We start from the raw sequence: 16,790 nt of genomic DNA on the forward strand, positions 1-16,790 counted from the left end.
TGAGCCTATTTAATTGTATCTAATGAAATTCTCTGTAAATCAGTTTCTTTTTTTCCTCACTGCTCATCATTGTATAATGTGATACTATTCATAATCTACCACCTTTCTTCATTAGATTTTACAATTGAATTTCTATCCCAATTAATATTAGCTAATGTTTAATAGCACATTAAAGTTTGTAAAATATTTTACATATATTATTTCATCTTCACAACAGCCTGATAGAGATAAGTGCTAATATTAATTCTAATTATAAATTGGGAAACTGAGGGTAGGAGATGCTAAATGACTTTCCTGAGATCATACATCTAATAAGTGTCTGAGGCAAGATCCAAACTCAGGTCTTCCTAATTCTATCTAGCCCTCTATTCATTATGCCATCAAGGTCCTCCAGTATTGTTCATCAGCATTTGGAAATTTAAGATACAATTTCATTTTTCTCATATTCTCCAGTGCTTGCCATATCCAGGACCTCCTGACTCTTCTTCAATCAATAAATCAATCAATACATGAGCATTTATTAAGCTCCTACTATGTATCAGCCACTACCTATGGGGCAGTTAGGTAGCCCAGTGGATAGAGTGCTGGCCCTAGAGTCAGGAAGATTCAACTTTCTGAATTCTAGTCTGGCCTCAGACACTGATTTGCTGTGTGACCCTAGCCAAGACACTTAACACCATCTGCCTTAGTTTCCCCATCTGTAAAATGAGCTGGAGAAAGAAATGGCAAATCACTCTGGTATCTTTTTCAAGAAAATCCTAAAAGGGATCATGTAGAGTTGGAATGACTGAAAACGATGGCTAACAATATAATGGACCAGCTAATACAACGATAACAAAAGTCCTGCCTTCAAGGAGCTTACTTCTATTGAGAAAAATGACTATACTTGGGTGTGGAATATTATATCTGCTATTAGAACTAGTCCATAGCTTTGTTGGTTTTGCTTAACTTTTTTTTTTTTTTTTTGTGCTCTCAAAGGGAAGGCTTAGTGGGAGGGTTAGGAATAGATTCAGAAATGATTACGATACAAAAACAAAAGACATCAATAAACCTTTTTAAGTGAGTGGGAGGGGGAGTCAGGGATGAGTCTTGTTATTAAGTCCTTCAAAATTACATAGAAAGAATGTACCTTTTCAATTCTCCTTATTACTCAGTTTCTTTGGTATTTGTAGGAGCTAGTAGAAATGAGTTTTACATAGCATTTGGATAGATCACAGGGCTTTTTATCTTTAAGTGATAGAAAAATCTAAGGTTAGTATTGTGCCCTAGGGACACTGTGGGTGTTTAAAAATGGTGATGATCATTTGCTTTCTATTTTTACTTGGCTACAAAAATTTCCTATCTTTTTTTTAGGTGTAGTGACATTTGAAAGCCCTTCAGAATCTGATCTTGGCTCATGTTTTCAGGCCTATTGCACATTTTCCTCTTTATGCACTCTATGTTACTAACCAGATTACCTTACCTGCTGTTTCCCGGGGAACACATCTCATTTCCCATGTCTATACTTTTGCACAGGGTGTGCCTCCACCCCACTATCCCAGGTCCTGCCCCAGACCCTTCCTGTTCGGAATGTTCTCCTTTTACCTAACCCCCTGGGAAGCCCTGGTCCTATTCAAAGCTCAGCTTAAGTGCCACCTCCTACATCAGGTCTTTCTTGACCCCCTTCATTAATTACTACTGCCCTTCTGCCAGTTACCTTGTATTTACATTAAAGAAAGAATTCATGTTTTATAGGCATGAGGCTTTTGTGTAATATATAAACATTTGGTCTCTTTTATCTCGTAATTCTGAGACTTATTTTCCAGTATATCTGTCACCACTTTCCACTCCATGCCCACCTGTGCATCAAAGTCACAGGGCTCTAAAATATATGTTGAGTTCTTCACTAAAATGCTTTTACCTTCCTGTTCTCTGCAGCAGAAGCGACAATTATCTTCATAGGGGTGTTTCCCTAAGTGCTCATTGGGAACAATGCGATACAAGATGACCAAATGCCCCATGAAACGATGTTCCTTTTGGCTTTGAGCATGTGATAAAACCAACTCTACTGTCTCCTTTATTTGCCTGTGAGCCATCCTTTCATTTCATCCTTTTAGCTTCCTCAGATCATCTAGTATCACTTATATCGTGAATGCCAATATTGATATGATTCAGTTCCTCCAGAAGTGTGCTGAATTGGTTATTGGGTAAGGACCTCACATTAAGTGTTTATAGATAGATGGCTTCAAAGTAAATTCTTAGTACGTCGTTCCTGCTTCTTTGCTCTTCAGCTACCATTACTGGGGAAATAGGAGAGTCGCAGGGAAGTAAGCGTATTACCCTTTATTTCATGGGTCGCCAAAGCCAAAGAATCCATTGTCAGATGGCTATTCTATGATGATGGATGTACTTATTCTTAGAAAGCTGGGCCTTCAAAAGGCAGGCATAGATCGCCACCAAGACCATTCTGGATACAGTTTTTCACAGTATAGTTTAAGGTCTATTTAGTATTTGTTTTTGTATGCCATTATGTCATATTGTTGGCAATTTTGGAGCTTTAATTAAAACCCTATTAACTCTCCTCTGAGAGGCAATGTAGCACAGTGGATAGTTAGTTCTGCAGGTAGGAAGATCTGGGGTCAAGTTTTACCTCTTGGCTGGGTGACCCTGCACTAGTTACTTAACTTCTCAGCACTGTAAGATTACTCTTTTAGACAGGAGTTGCTTTTTTTTTTTTTTTTAACTTAGACCACATGAAGTCTGGGGATAGACTTTAGGGTGTCCATAAGCGTGGGGGTGAAAAATCTGACATCTTTATTTTTACTATCTCCCATCAGAAATTTATATGATTCTGAGGATTTAGTAGACTTTACCCAATTCCCAAGGGAGTCCATGGCACAAAAAAGGGTTAAGAACTCCTGGTCTAAGGCTGTAAATTGTAGAGTAACTGTAGATTTACATTGGTTTGGAGAATTTCTTTTTTGATAGTCTCCTACACCAATAAAATCATAGATCTGTCCCCCTACACCAAATCTTTCCATCCCTCCTTCTGAATTCTCTTATTTCTGCCTAAGGTCCCACCACCCTTCTAAGGCACCCACATTCAACATTTCAATGTCATATTCAGTTTTCCATCTTTCCTTACGCCCTATATCAGATGAGCTTCCAAGTTAACAGAAATTCAACTGCCACGACATGTCACATCTGTCTGATCTTCTCTCCACTTTAACAGCCACTACCCTATTTCAGGCCCTCGTCCACTCTTGGGTGGGCTATTGCAATTGTCTTCTAAATGATTTCCTTGCCTCTAGTCTTTTACAACTCCAATCCATCCATTGCCTAGCCGCCAAAGTAATCTTAAAGAAAAGACCTTTCACTCCTCTGCTCAGGAACCTTGAGTGATTCCCTATAATATTTCTAGGGCAAAATATGAATTCCTCAGGTCAGTATTTAAAGCCTAATACATTGCTGCTCCAGTTTCCTTTTCTAGACTTAACTGCACATTACTTCTTTTCTTTTATGTTCCATGAACTGACTTCCATGTCCAGAACTGACTTCCTTCTTGTTCTCTGAACTAAGCATCTGTTGCCTCTATACTTTGCAGAGGCTAGTCTCTTGCCTAGAATGTTCCTCCTTAATTACTTCTTGAAGTCCTACTCTCCCTTCAAGTATTAGTTCAGGCACCATCTCCTTGCTGACGTCTTTCCTGATCCACCCAGTTGTTAATGCTCTCCTTTTCCAAAATTATTTTATTTTAAAATTATTATTTAAAAAACCCTTACCTTCTATCTTATAATCAGTTCTGTGCTTTGGTTCCAGGGCATAAAGGCAGTAAGGACTAGAAAATGGGGGTTAAGTGAATTACCAAGGATCACACAGGTAGGAAATGTGTGAGGACAGAATTAAACCTAGGGCCTCCCATCTCCAGGTTTGACTCTCTATCTACTTAACCATCTAACTGCCCCCTACCAAAATTATCTTATAATTACTTATTTATATACATGTTGTTTCTCCCTCCCAGTTGAATGAAAGCTCTTTGGGGGTAGAAAATGTTTCTTGTTTGTCTTTGAGTCACCTGTGCACAATGTCTATACATAGTAGATATTAATTACTGTTTGTTGAACTGAATCTTTTTCACATGAACAATTAATTGCCTTTCAGCTCTGTCCCTAAGCTGTAGTTGAGCAGTTGATTCCTCGAACCCAAGTGTAGGATTTTACATTTACCTCCATTTTATTTCATTTTATTAGCCTGTTGCTGTCACCCAGCACGATACCTATTCCTTCCAGCATTGTGATAACTACAAATCCAATATCCACTCTTCTGCAAGCATGCCCTGTCTACCCATGCAGAGTCCCAGGTTCCAAGACCCTCTAATTTTCCAATCATCTGGTTCCAGTCTATAAAATTATCACCTGACCAGGAGTCATTGCTCCACCCATTGGGTCTATTTCTCTGCATCTTCTCTGCTCAGTTTGCAGCTGCATTCCACGGATCAGGTAAAACTTTAGGGTTAGTCTCTGAGGTATGTTGAAGTCCCTAGGGCACAGTGGTTATAAATTATAGGAGAATATAACTAATATATGGATATAATTACCTAGGTCAGAGGGTTTAAAGCTGGAAGAGACCTTACACATCGACTAATACAACCCTTCCAATTTATGGGTAAGAAACTGGGGTCCGCTGAAGTGAAGGGGCTTGCCCAAGGTCACACCAATTTGCTAGCAAGTGGCAGGTACACTGACTTCAAATGCAGTCACAGTCTTACCTGTAATTCTGCCTGCCAGTGCAATCTGAATCCTAACTCTAATTCAAACCTTCATTTTCGACTCCAACAATAACCCTCAATCATCACTTCAGTTCCAAGGTTAAACCTTTAATCCCAGCCCTAAATTTAATAGTGACCACAACTCCTACTTTTCTCTATGGACTCCTACCTCCTTGCCCTACCTTCCCCAATCTTGACCTTGACCTTGCACCTAGGTCCTCATTGGAATGGTCTAGAAATTCCTATGATCCTCAACCCCTATTTACAGATTCACTTTGGGCTGAAAGCCAGAATTCCTAGGTGCCCTGAAATCAGACAGCACCCAGGTATATGACCTAGGATGAATTCTAGTTGGCTAAAGATGGATAATAATATCTGCTCCCCAGTGAGGCCAGGCCAAAGGAGGGCAAAGAAAAAAAATCCCATAAATTCTAGAATAAATAAGGAAATCAAGTGTGGGTGCCTTGTGGGTCCAAGAGATCCCTATTATTATTGGGATAAGAGGGTAGGAAATTGAGAATCATGGACTCTCTGTCTTCCTTGTATCTCTCTAAACTGCTTTATTACCCTCAACAAATGCAGCCTTTAGAAACCCATCATTTCCTTCCTTGTGTCCCTTTCTTTTTCCTCAGTCATTGAGCTTTTCCTAATCCTACCCTTTTCTCTGTCCTTTAAGGGGCATATGGGAAATAGCTAGTGGCTCTCCCTCCCCCCCCCCCCCAGCAAACTAGGCTGGTAGGAAGAAGAACATATGATTAGACCCCTTTACTTCGGGGCTTTGTAAATACATGCTACCTGCTGTGGAGAAGATTGGAGATTCTGGGGGAAAAAAATTCCCAAATCCTTGTTCCAGCTAAAGATATCTTTGGGTATCTCTATAAAACTAGTTTTGCTGCCTGGAATCGAGTCTATCCGGAAACTCTAATAACCCTGGGTAGGTTGTGAATACCTTTATACCCCCTCTCTGCCATACCATGCCTATAGACCATCTCTCACTCATGCACACACTAATAATATACCTATGCTCAGTCTCCTCTCGTTATGCTCCTTATCTTATATATGTGTTCTCATATGTCACCTACATTCATAGAACAACACACACACACACACACACACACACACACACACACACACACACACACACACACGCCTCAAGGACCCTCCCCTCCTCCTTGTTCTCTCACAGACACCCAACTATTTTCCCACCCATTCCATCCTTGGACCTCACCCCCTCACCCACACCCTTGTCCTTGTTCTCTCAGGCCTCATAAAATTGGTTTCTGTCCTATTCTCCAGTGGAAGGGGTGGTAATGATGTGGGATGAGGACAACCTCCCTTCTCTTGGCTCCCCTACTCCCCCATCCCCTGTCCCATGCCAAATATCTTATCCTCAGTTGCCAGGGGCTTCCTCTATCCTCAGGCAAGGCCACGGAGCTCTGGAGGGTAGAGGGGTCAGACAGGAGAGTGGGGAATGTGCTGCCTTTACTTCCTCCTCCCCAGGGGAGATTCTTTCCTTCACTCTTCCCTCCCTACCTCCCATCCTAACCTTAGCTCTGCCCAGGGATGGGGAATTACCTGGGGAAGAGGGAGAACTTGGTATCATCCACACCCTTTCCCTCCCTCCTTCAGTGCCTTTGATACAACTGAGGGCCTGGGGAGGAGGCTGAGGTAGGAGTTCTTGGGTCCCCTTCATCTAGCTGGCCCTTCCCTAGAGCTCCTGGGAGACAAGAATGGAGCACCTTCCTCAACCTCTAATATTCCTTTGTAATTGCATCTAGAACCTCAAAGGAGATTCAGGGGCAAGAAATCACTTTACTAGTGGGATATCTGTATGATTGGGTTGTCTCCCCTCCCAACCCCATCCCACCCCCACATTTACCCAAAGAGTAAAGTAGAAAGAGAAAAGGAACTAGAGGGGGCCAGCCAGATGATGTTGGAGGGCACGGTGACTATTAGGAGAAGGGAGGGAACGAAGTTGGGGTGAACAGTAGACACCTGTACTCAGAGGTCCAACTTAACTATTAAAATCTTGGGGTTGGAAAAGGGGCTGTGTCATCAGCCCCCTGTTTCTTTACCTCTCCTTCCCCAATGTACCCATTTCCCCTTTCCTTCTCCCCTTGGGCAAATGAGTGGTAAGGGGAGTTCAGTGGACGCTGGAAACTGGGGCGACTATTGTCACCCTTAGGGATGGGACCAGAAGGAAATGGAGGTTTACCAAGTGCCTAATTATAAGTCCCGCTGCCCGCCCTTTGCCACTCTCCGGATAGGGAAGAGCTTGGGTGAGGGCTGGGTAATTCTTGGGTAGGCCATCCTGTCACCCCGCTAATTAGAGCTCATGGGACTCCTCCCCAAGGCGGGGAGCTGGCCCCCTCCCTCCCATTGAAATAACTCCGGCTGGCTGCTAGGCAGGTCACTCACTGCACCTTCCCTGCCTACCCCGGCAGCGTCTGGGCTCACCGTCTCCCATCTCCCCCTTCCCTCCACCCCTATACACATCTTACTATCATCACCACCATCACTGTGCCCCGCCACCACCAGCCCTGAGGAACTATCCAGCTAAAGGCGGAGACTTCTATCCAGGAGAGATGGGAGGACGAGGAGTATTCCATCTACTGCTGATGTGCTTAAGCCCAGGTACAGGGTCTGGGGGTTCCCCAGCACCCAGAAAAAACAGAAACGGCCTCTCTGGGGATTCTTTGAGAGCCAGGTGCCTCAGGAGATTGGCTCTCTCCTCAAAGCTGCTTGCTAAGGTTGATCTCCCTCCTTGGATGTTTTCACCTCTGGGCATTAGGCTTCATGTGCACACATGTGTTTGGTATTTGATCTGGGCTGAACTGGAAGCTACCCAGGTGGAAATGTGTGAGGAGTCCAAGCGAAGGACTCCAGTGTAGGAAATGGCAAGCAGTGAGGAGCCAGAGAGGGGAGCTGATTCTTTCCAATGGTCTTTTCCCTCTACTCTGTATATATCTTTCTTCTCTTCTCATTCCCTCCACAGGACTTTGGCAAGAGATCTATGACCCTGAAGTGCTTTATGATCTGGAGTGGGAATGAGGGGGTAAATTTAAGCTTTTTCTCCCCTTATTCTTGATCTCAATGGGGCAGCCAGAAAAAAAAGACTAATTCAGCATCTGGACTGAGAATCCTTGTGTTGTTCTGACCCTGCAGAGGAAGCTTCTTGTTTCCATATGCCTCAAATTGGGAGATTTGTTTTAGGGAAGGATATTCAGGTTCCCAACCTCATATGATTGGGCCACGAGATCATTCCAATTTGTGGCTACTTTCTCCAGGGACTCTGTCCAAGTGACATCTAGGATAGGATTGTAGAGTAGGGAGTAAATCTGGGTTTTATTCCTTTTGTTTTTGTGGGGTTCCATTTGCTTATCAGAGAGCGAAAGACATTTTTCATGTGAAACTGCATCTGGGGGTGGTAGTTAAGTGACAGATCAGGGATAGATGGATTTCACTTTTCTGGGAAGTTCCATGAGAGGTAGGGCTGGAAACAACTAACAAAGTGAAAAAATAAGGTATAGATTTTAAAGCATAGGAAAGCTGACTTTTATGATGCTGCCTATTACTTGGGATGGGATTATCCAGTAGACCTCAGATGATCTTCAAGGTTTAGTGGAAGACTCCATTGCTCCCTCTCTGAGCTCTTTATTCACTGCCCCCCTCACCCCATCACTCCTAGTTCTCAGTCCTTATCCCTTTTATGTCAAATAGCTGCTCTTTAGGATGCTTACTTGTTCCTCTTCTCTAGCCTGCTTCTCTGCCTGACTCGACTTACCCTGTACCTCCCATCTACTCTACTCTTCAATTCCCACTTTCTTATCCCACAATTTCTCTTCCTTCTTTCCTGTCTCTCCTTTCCATCTCTTTCTCTCTGAAGGGATGGGCTTGCTGTCAGGAGCTTTGGATATTGGATACTTTTTTTTGGATCCTGCCATGGGCAAATCACTTCTTTCTGAGCTGTTTTCTCCCATAAATTTAGGGGGTTGGATGAGCTGATTCTTAAAGACCTTTTCACTTATAAATCTTATGATTCTCTAAGAATATCCCCTGAACATCTGTCTCATCCTTTTCCCATCCCTTTCTGAGATCTGGTCCTCTTACCCTGCAGCAGGAGAAATTGAAGTGAGGAACAAGGAATAACTTGCTAAAACACTTGATGGTGCATGGAAGATTATTTGGAATTTTGAGAGGCAGTTGTGGGATATCTTCAACTATAAGATGAGGGTCTCCTTAGTCTGCAGTGTGTGAGGTGCCTCTTTGAGTGGAGGTGAGGGGACTGGGTAGGGAATGAAGGGACTCTTTTGTTTCTAGTTCTACTGTCGCCTCTCTCAGCTTCCCAAACCCCAGACTCCATCCCCTGCCTCCAGCCTGAGATTTGGCCTCCTCTTTCCCCTACTTCTCTGACTTTCCCTGGCAGCCCAGAGGCTGAAGGGAAAATGACTCTATGGGATTCCAACCCCTATAGTGAGGACAGCATTGCTTCTAAGCAGCCCTTCCCTAGGGCGGGGACTTTGCCATGCAGATAGATGTGTGTTGCTCACCCGTGTCTGCCAATCCTCCCAGTGCCTGGGGAGCCATGGAGATTGCATCGGGATCCTTATCTCCAGTAAGTTTTCCCGAGGCCAAGGCTAGGGAAAGGGAATGTTCTCCCGTTAGGACTGTAGCTCACTTCCCTGCTCCCTTCCTTGTGGTAGGTAGGGGCAGGGTTCCATCCGTCTTCTTGGGCTTCCCCCGGATTCTTGGGAGAGCCTGGGTGGTTGTAGAGTCAGGTGGGTGGAGACTGCACTCTCAGGTTTGATTCAGAAGTTCTAGTTCAGTGACCCTAGTATCATAGGATTTAGAGCTGGAAAGGGAGCTGAGAGATCAGTGAGTCCAGCCTAAGAGTGGGGAGAAAACTGAGACTCAGAAAGAAGTCACAGTTTGGTATGGGGACTGAGTCTACTGGACTTTCCCAATTAGCCAGACCCAGTCTGTTTCATGGTCCATGTATACCTCTGTGTGTGTGTGTGTGTGTGTGTGTGTGTGTGTGTGTGTGTGTGTGTNCATGTATACCTGTGTGTGTGTGTGTGTGTGTGTGTGTGTGTGTGTGTGTGTGTGTGTTTGTGTCCATGACTGGGAGACATTAAGAGAGAGGAGGAGGCAGACAAAAGGGATGGAGTTCAGTGCTGAGCACATAATAGGTACTCAATGAATACTTTTTGATTGACTAACTGATTGGGAAAGAGGAGGGATAGTGGCAAACCTTAGCCAAAGAGCCAAAGGAATGAGATATGAGAAAGGAAGTTGGGGCCCCTGGTCTCATCTCTGCCCACACACCTGCTGTCCCCCAATCCTCTGGGGTGGGTCTGTCCAACTGGTTGGGGTAGGTCCTTGCCTGGGGCATTAGGGGAGGGAAGAAGACAGTAAACTGTCTTACTTCCGGAAATCCCCGATCCCCACCCCAGGAGGCTGAGGAAGCCCATAAAGTCCAGGGTGGCTCAGGACTATATGTGGCAATATAAATGCCCAGGCCAGGCTGGGCCCAGGGAGGGGCCTGCAGGGAGGCTTGGCTGCTTTCTTCTCCCTGACTCAGCTGGGGCAGGGGCTGGGGTAGGGCTGGGCAGGGCTGGGCCCAGGCTGCATGAGGTAGAAGGAGCAAGGAGAGACAGGTGCCTAAATCCACACAAACAAAGGCATCCCTATGGGAGTATGCCCCAACCTATAGGTGCCCACATTGATGTATGGATTACATGCAGGTTTATACAGATGCAACACACACACACACACACACACACACACACACACACACACACAGGCTGGAAGAAGCCAGCTTGCCTATTTACATGCCTCAGGCAGAAAGAAGATTTTACTACAATTAAGCTTGGGAATTCCAGGTCTCCCCATCCTGGGGTTAACAGCCACAGTTTGTTTAGCTTGACCCATGTTCACATACAGTTACACACACACACACACAACACACACACAAAACACATAACTATATCCAGATCCAGCTCTAAAATATCTGGCAACGCAAATAGCCACCAAAGGAACCAAACATCGTATTCAATGACTATGGTTGTACAGTCACAAATAGATACACAACCACCTAGAGAGCAGCACAAAGGGAACCATAACTACAGGCATGCCCATGCGTACAATCATGCACACATGCCCAATCACATAGCTGTACATAATACTCATAAGCACACACGAAGATATTTAACAATATAGTCATACTCAGTCATGAATACAAAGTCTCTCAGTTTCCCTTGACACCGACTCTGTTTCCCTCTCCTTCCTGGCTCCCAATTTGAGGTTTCTATTTAATTAGAAATTAATGGAGATTAATGGAGAGGCTGTGTGACTCCAGCCTGCAAACTTTGGCCTCTGTTGCCCTCTCTCTCTCCCTTCTCCTACTATCATCTCACCTCTCCTATCTGTCATCCCTCCCTTTCTACCCCAGCACTTCTGTCCGCTGTGCGGATAAATGGGGATGGACAGGAAGTCTTGTATCTGGCTGAAGGTGATAATGTTCGGCTTGGCTGCCCCTACATCCTGGACCCTGAGGACTATGGCCCCAGTGGATTGGACATTGAATGGATGCAGGTCAACTCAGACCCTGCACATCGAGAGAATGTGGTGAGTGTCCCGGACACCGAAGTCCTCTAGTCACTGTTCTCTCAGCCCAGGACCCTCATCCTACATTTCTATAATGTTTTTTCTTTTTTTCCTGGGAAGATAATGGACAGAAGCATTTGTCCACTTTATAACTGAGGCACAGGGAAACTAAGTAAAGTCCCAAGGTCATACAAGGAGTGGTGGATCTAAGGAAAGAGACAAATAATCCAGAGTCCAAGCTAGTCCTCCCATCCTGTCTTCCTAAGTGCTGTACCCGGTCCCCCTGTCCCCCTGCCACCACCCCAAGGGACTGAACTCTGTGCTAGGAGATAGAGGGGATTGCAGAAGGGAAGAGTTTATAGTCCTTTCCTTCTTACTTTTCAAAGCCCTTTCTAATCTCATTGATCTCACAAAATCTCTGTGAAGGCAAGCTGGCTATTTTATAAAGGAAGAAGGTGAGGGAGCAGCTGGGTGGCTCAGTGGCTCCTAGGCCTAGAGATGGGAGGTCCTAGGTTCAAATCTGGTCTCAGACACTTCCCAGCTGTGTGATCCTGGGCAAGCCACATGACCCCCATTGCCTAGCCTTTACCACTCTTCTAACTTGAAACCAATATATAATATTGATTCCAAGATGGAAGGTAAGGGTTTAAAAAAAATAAAAAATGAAATAAAGGAACAAGTTGAGGGCCAGAAAGAGGTTGAATGGGATGCTCAGGGAGACAGTCCATGCATGACCTTAACCTCACTGGTCACACCTCTATATAGCTCTTCTCTTCTATCCCTACTTTGACCCACCTCACATCTCTCTTCTTTAGAGAAAAAAGTTGACCTTCTAGGTATTTGACTTTTGTTTTATGTTCTAAATGTTTGTTTTTTAATAATTTATTTTTGTTAATAACTTTTGCTTTTACATTACTCACATTTCTTCCCAAATTGCTTCTCCTCCTCCTAGGAATAAAGAATTTTTTATTCTTAGACTCCTTAGAATTCTCAGATCCTTAGAATAAAGACTTTTTTTAATTTAAAGAGGAAGAGGGAAAAAATCATTAAAACCAACAGACATGTCAGAAAATCTGATATTAAATTCAATGTTTTACTCTTCCCACTGCGCATGTTTGAGTAACTCCTGTCTTCTTATTTTCTTCTTCTTTCCTCCCAACTCCCTCATCTTCTTTCCACAGTTCCTCAGTTATCAGGACAAGAGGATCAACCAGGGCAGCCTGCCCCACCTTCAGCAGAGAGTCCGATTTGCATCTCCGGACCCTAGTCAGTATGATGCCTCCATCAACTTAATGAACCTGCAGGTCTCTGATACAGCCACCTATGAATGCAGGGTTAAGAAGACCACCATGGCTACCCGAAGAGTCATTGTTACCGTCCAAGGTACAGGTGGATGGGAAGTCAATGTAGCTAATGGAACAATTATTTAGAATCAGTGGATCTGGGTTCCAATGCAAGATCTGTCTCTTCCTAACATTGTAATCTTAGGTATTTCTCTGAACTCAGTTTTCTCACCTGTAAAACTGGGTGGTTGAACAAGATCTAATTTTTTGTTGTTCAGTTATTTCAGTGACATTCAACTCTTTGTGACCTCATTTGAGGTTTTCTTGGCAAAGCTACTGCAGTAGCTTGCCATTTCCTTCTCTGGCTCATTTTTCAGATGAGGAAACTGAGGCAAACAGGGTAAGTGACTTGCCCAGGGTCACACAGCTAGTAAGTGTCTGAGATTGAATTTTAATTCAGGTCTTCCTGACTTCACACCTGGCACTCTTTCTGGGGATGGGGCAGAACCCTCATCTGCCAAAATGATTACATAAAGTATTTCAGATATTAAAGCCAGTTCTTGCTCCATAGTTTTACTACACATCGCAGATAACTGATGGTCCTGTTTATGGTAGGAAGATATAATTTTTGGGTGGCTATAGACCTAATAATATTGTTATGTATTTGCCCCTCTTATCTATCTTAAACCCCTGCCCAGGATCTGAATGACAATCACCCTCACTTCCTGTTCATTCCCTGCCTTTTCAGCTCGGCCTGCAGTACCCATGTGCTGGACTGAGGGGCACATGACCTACGGGAATGATGTGATGCTCAAATGTTTTGCCAATGGGGGCACTCCACCCCTCTCCTACAAGTGGGCCAAGATCAGTGGACATACCCATCCCTACCGGGCCAGCTCTTACCTCTCACAGCATAACTACCACTCAGAGCTTTCCTACCAGGAATCCTTCCATAGCTCTGTGACTCATGGTGAGAGAGTTGGGGGGAGGGAGATGGGAAATCTGTGATATTGGGGACTTCTGTACTCTTAAGCTCTTCAGAGGCATTACTTGGATAGAATGAGATTCCTGATATGAAGGAATAGCTCCATAACAGGAATGCTGCCTGGAAATAAAGCATAGGAGTACTTTGGGCAAACATCTGGATGGATTACTATAGGGCTGGTGGTGGAATCAGGGAAATACTCCTAGAAGACACCTACAAGAGTGGTTCTCTGAACCTCAGTTTCCCTCTTCATAAAAGATGATTGTTTTGGATGGTATTTAAGGTATCTTCCAGTTCTATCATTCTGACTTTCAGGATTTTAATTACCTTATCAAGGGTTGCATTTCTAATGAAAGGATAAGGGCTCCTGAATCTGGTCCTAATTACCCATCTTTGTGATGTGAGAAGTTGTTTAGGAATAGATACTTGTCCCCCCTCCACAAGGATAGAGGGAACAACAGGCAGTAAGCCTTAAGGGAAAAGAAGATTGTCCAACCAATTTTAAGATCTGTTTGTGAGATTCTTAGATGGGGTCTGTATGAGGATTAGTCAATAGAAAGAAATACCCTGAAGAATCAAGACTGTGTAGAAGAGAAGGTCCAAAAATGTTGGAAAACCAGCTTTTTGTTTTTTTTTTAATAGGAGAAGTGTTTTCTCTCTTTCTGAAGTGTGTGTGTATGTGTGGTTATTGTTTGTTTATGTTTCTCTACCTTCCTCTGTGTTTAAATTTGTCCCTTTTCCTTCCCCAACCTCTGAGTGTATATGTGTGTTTCCCTGTGTTCTCCTTCATCCCAGCCCCCAATCCTTCACCTCTCCAGGGCTACTTATGTTGGAGGTAGGGAAGTCTCTGGGCCAAAGGCTCTCTGGTCTCTCTGCAGTTGACTGACCCTCCTTCTATATCAGGCCTCAGCAACGGGGACCTGCTGCTGAAGGACATCTCCGGGGAGGATGATGGTCTATACCAGTGCACAGTGGCTAACCATGTGGGTTACAGTGTGTGTGTGGTGGAAGTGAAGGTGTCAGGTAAGTGGAGAGGGCTAGGGGGTAAGGAATGGATCCAATAAGGGCAAGGTTCCCTGGGAGGGGCAGGTTAGGGGATGCTTTAAGGGGCGGGGGTGGGCAAGAATAAGGATCTCTGTCTGGGTTGCACTTGTAAGCTTCAGCCAGCTCACTCTCCCTCTAGATTCCTAACATGTTCTTTGCTTGTGGCTCAGCCCAACTCCGCCCACCTCGGAGAAACCGGACGCTTTCTAAGACAGCCAAATTCTAGGATCACTTACATTTTAATTTGAATGCTGCTAATTGAGTGCTATGCATCCTCCCAGGCCTCCAAACACCAAAAGATCATCCCCTCCCACCCCAGGCTACTGGCCCTAGCTTAAACTTAGTCCCAGTTTGGCTTCTTCCCGGTCCACCCGCCCTCCCCAAACTCTTCGCTATTGGAGTCGGGGCGGGGGGGGGGGGGGGGGAGGGAGATGTCCCGGTATTGATAGCCATTTGCTTCTCCCCACAGACTCCCGCCGTATAGGCATGATCATCGGGGCAGTGCTGGGCTCCTTGCTGCTCTTAGCCTGCCTCCTCCTCGGCATCTGGGGGCTCGTCTGCTGCTGCTGCGGGGGTGCCGGGGTCAGCCGTGGCGCCTTCGGTTACGGCAACGGCGGCGGGGTCGGCGGCGGGGCCTGCGACATGGCTAGTGAGATCAGGTAAAACCTGATGCATGCTGCATGCTGTGTGGGGGAGGGGCCCGGCGCCCTCCCCTATCCTTCATCCCCTCCTGTGAACTGCTGGGAACCCCTATTCCTCAATCCCGTCCAGCACCGCCACGGAGCCTTGGGGACCGCAGCATGCCGACCCGCCACCTGCCGCATGGCTTCGTTCTTTTTCTCTTCCTACCCACCCCCAAACCACACCTTCCCCTAGCCCGTTCCCAGCTCCCTTGCCCTCTTTCCCCTTCTTTTTGTCTGTCTAGCTGTCTGTCTGTATTAGACTGTAAGCTCCTAGCGGGCAGGGCATGTGTCTGTCTATCAAGGTCTTCTCTATACTGTACTTTCTGGCTGAAAATGGTTATCTAAGAAGACGATCTTAATTTATTACTAAAAACGAACTAGAAATAAAAACAGAACCATACTAATAGTGCTGATAACTGCAGCGCCTTAGGGGATCAATCATCCCCTATGAGGAGAGGTTGGAAAAGGAAAGGCTAGGGACAGGATGAGTAGAAAGAAGGGAAGCAGAGAATGACCTCCCTAGATGATCCTTAATATCCTTTACAACTCTGATTTTATGAAATAAAGATGGAGGAATCTCTGAGGATATTGATGCCTGGGCCATTTAGACTGAATGAGAGGCTAGTTCTATATAAAAGCAGAATGATGGCTCAGGTGGCTTCTGGAATTGCTTGAGATCACCAATAATAAGAAATAGGGAAAGACAGATGGAGAATAAAATAGGTTGAAGCCAAAGGGAGAAGGTGTGTGTGGGGGAGGTGGAGAGAGAGAGAGAGAGGTCAGAGGGAGAAAGGAAGTGGGGTGGTGGCAAGGGAAGACAAGAGGTTTCCAAGAGCCCGTGGCTCTGCCCAGGCCATGCCCGCCGAAGAGCCCCGCTCACACCTCCTGCCTGTTGTTTTCCACAGAGAGGATGCATTGGCACCAGGGTGCAAGGGCACCAGGCGGGGCGGCAGCGTCACCCACCTTCTAGGCTACCCGACACAGAACATCAGCCGCTCGCTGCGCAGAAAGTACGCAGCTCCTTGTGAGGGGCCCGAGGATGTTCCCTTGGCGTCCTGTGGGGTGACTGTTGTGCCTGCCAATGCCACCTCCGTCAGCGCCCCCTGCGAAGCAGGCCCCTCTCCCATCTACGTCAAAGTCAAGAGTGCTGAACCTGGGGACTGTGGAGAGGGGCAGGTGAAGGGCAAGGATGGTTATTTGGTATAAGCACCAGCCATGCCACCCAAGTGGCACCTTTCCCCAGGTGGGCACTACATTACCCCTACCACCCTACATTGCTGTTTGGGGGTACAAGTGAAGGGAGGGTTGGGGCTCTTTGCCTAAAGCTAGGGACATTCAATCCCATGATGCCCACCTCACTGTGCCTGTACCTCCATCTGACTGGCTGAAGACTTTTTCTCAGCCTGAATGTAGCAATAAATAACAGCCTGTGCCCTCCCTGA

General features: G+C 45.5%; 1 protein-coding gene across 1 annotated transcript; it reads left to right on the top strand.

Moving 5' to 3' along the window:
• The first annotated feature begins 7,332 nt into the window (after positions 1–7,332).
• Positions 7,333–16,554, top strand: VSIG8 (V-set and immunoglobulin domain containing 8). The gene is made up of 7 exons (XM_044676280.1): positions 7,333–7,381; positions 11,199–11,374; positions 12,535–12,736; positions 13,385–13,606; positions 14,525–14,644; positions 15,135–15,324; positions 16,254–16,554. The coding sequence occupies exons 1-7, from the start codon at positions 7,333–7,335 to the stop codon at positions 16,552–16,554; spliced, it is 1,260 nt and encodes a 419-aa protein (XP_044532215.1).
• The last annotated feature ends 236 nt before the right edge of the window (positions 16,555–16,790 follow it).

The sequence above is a fragment of the Gracilinanus agilis genome, chromosome 4 (assembly GCF_016433145.1).
Source record: "Gracilinanus agilis isolate LMUSP501 chromosome 4, AgileGrace, whole genome shotgun sequence".
NCBI classification, from domain to species: Eukaryota; Metazoa; Chordata; class Mammalia; order Didelphimorphia; family Didelphidae; genus Gracilinanus; species Gracilinanus agilis.

Bases quoted from the DNA above. Each gene is read 5' to 3' on its own strand.
- VSIG8 (XM_044676280.1), top strand. From the start codon at position 7,333: ATGGGAGGACGAGGAGTATTCCATCTACTGCTGATGTGCTTAAGCCCA. The intron at 7,382-11,198 runs GTACAGGGTCTG...TTTCTACCCCAG, and splicing joins GCTGATGTGCTTAAGCCCAG to CACTTCTGTCCGCTGTGCGG. The intron at 13,607-14,524 runs GTGAGAGAGTTG...CTTCTATATCAG, and splicing joins CCATAGCTCTGTGACTCATG to GCCTCAGCAACGGGGACCTG.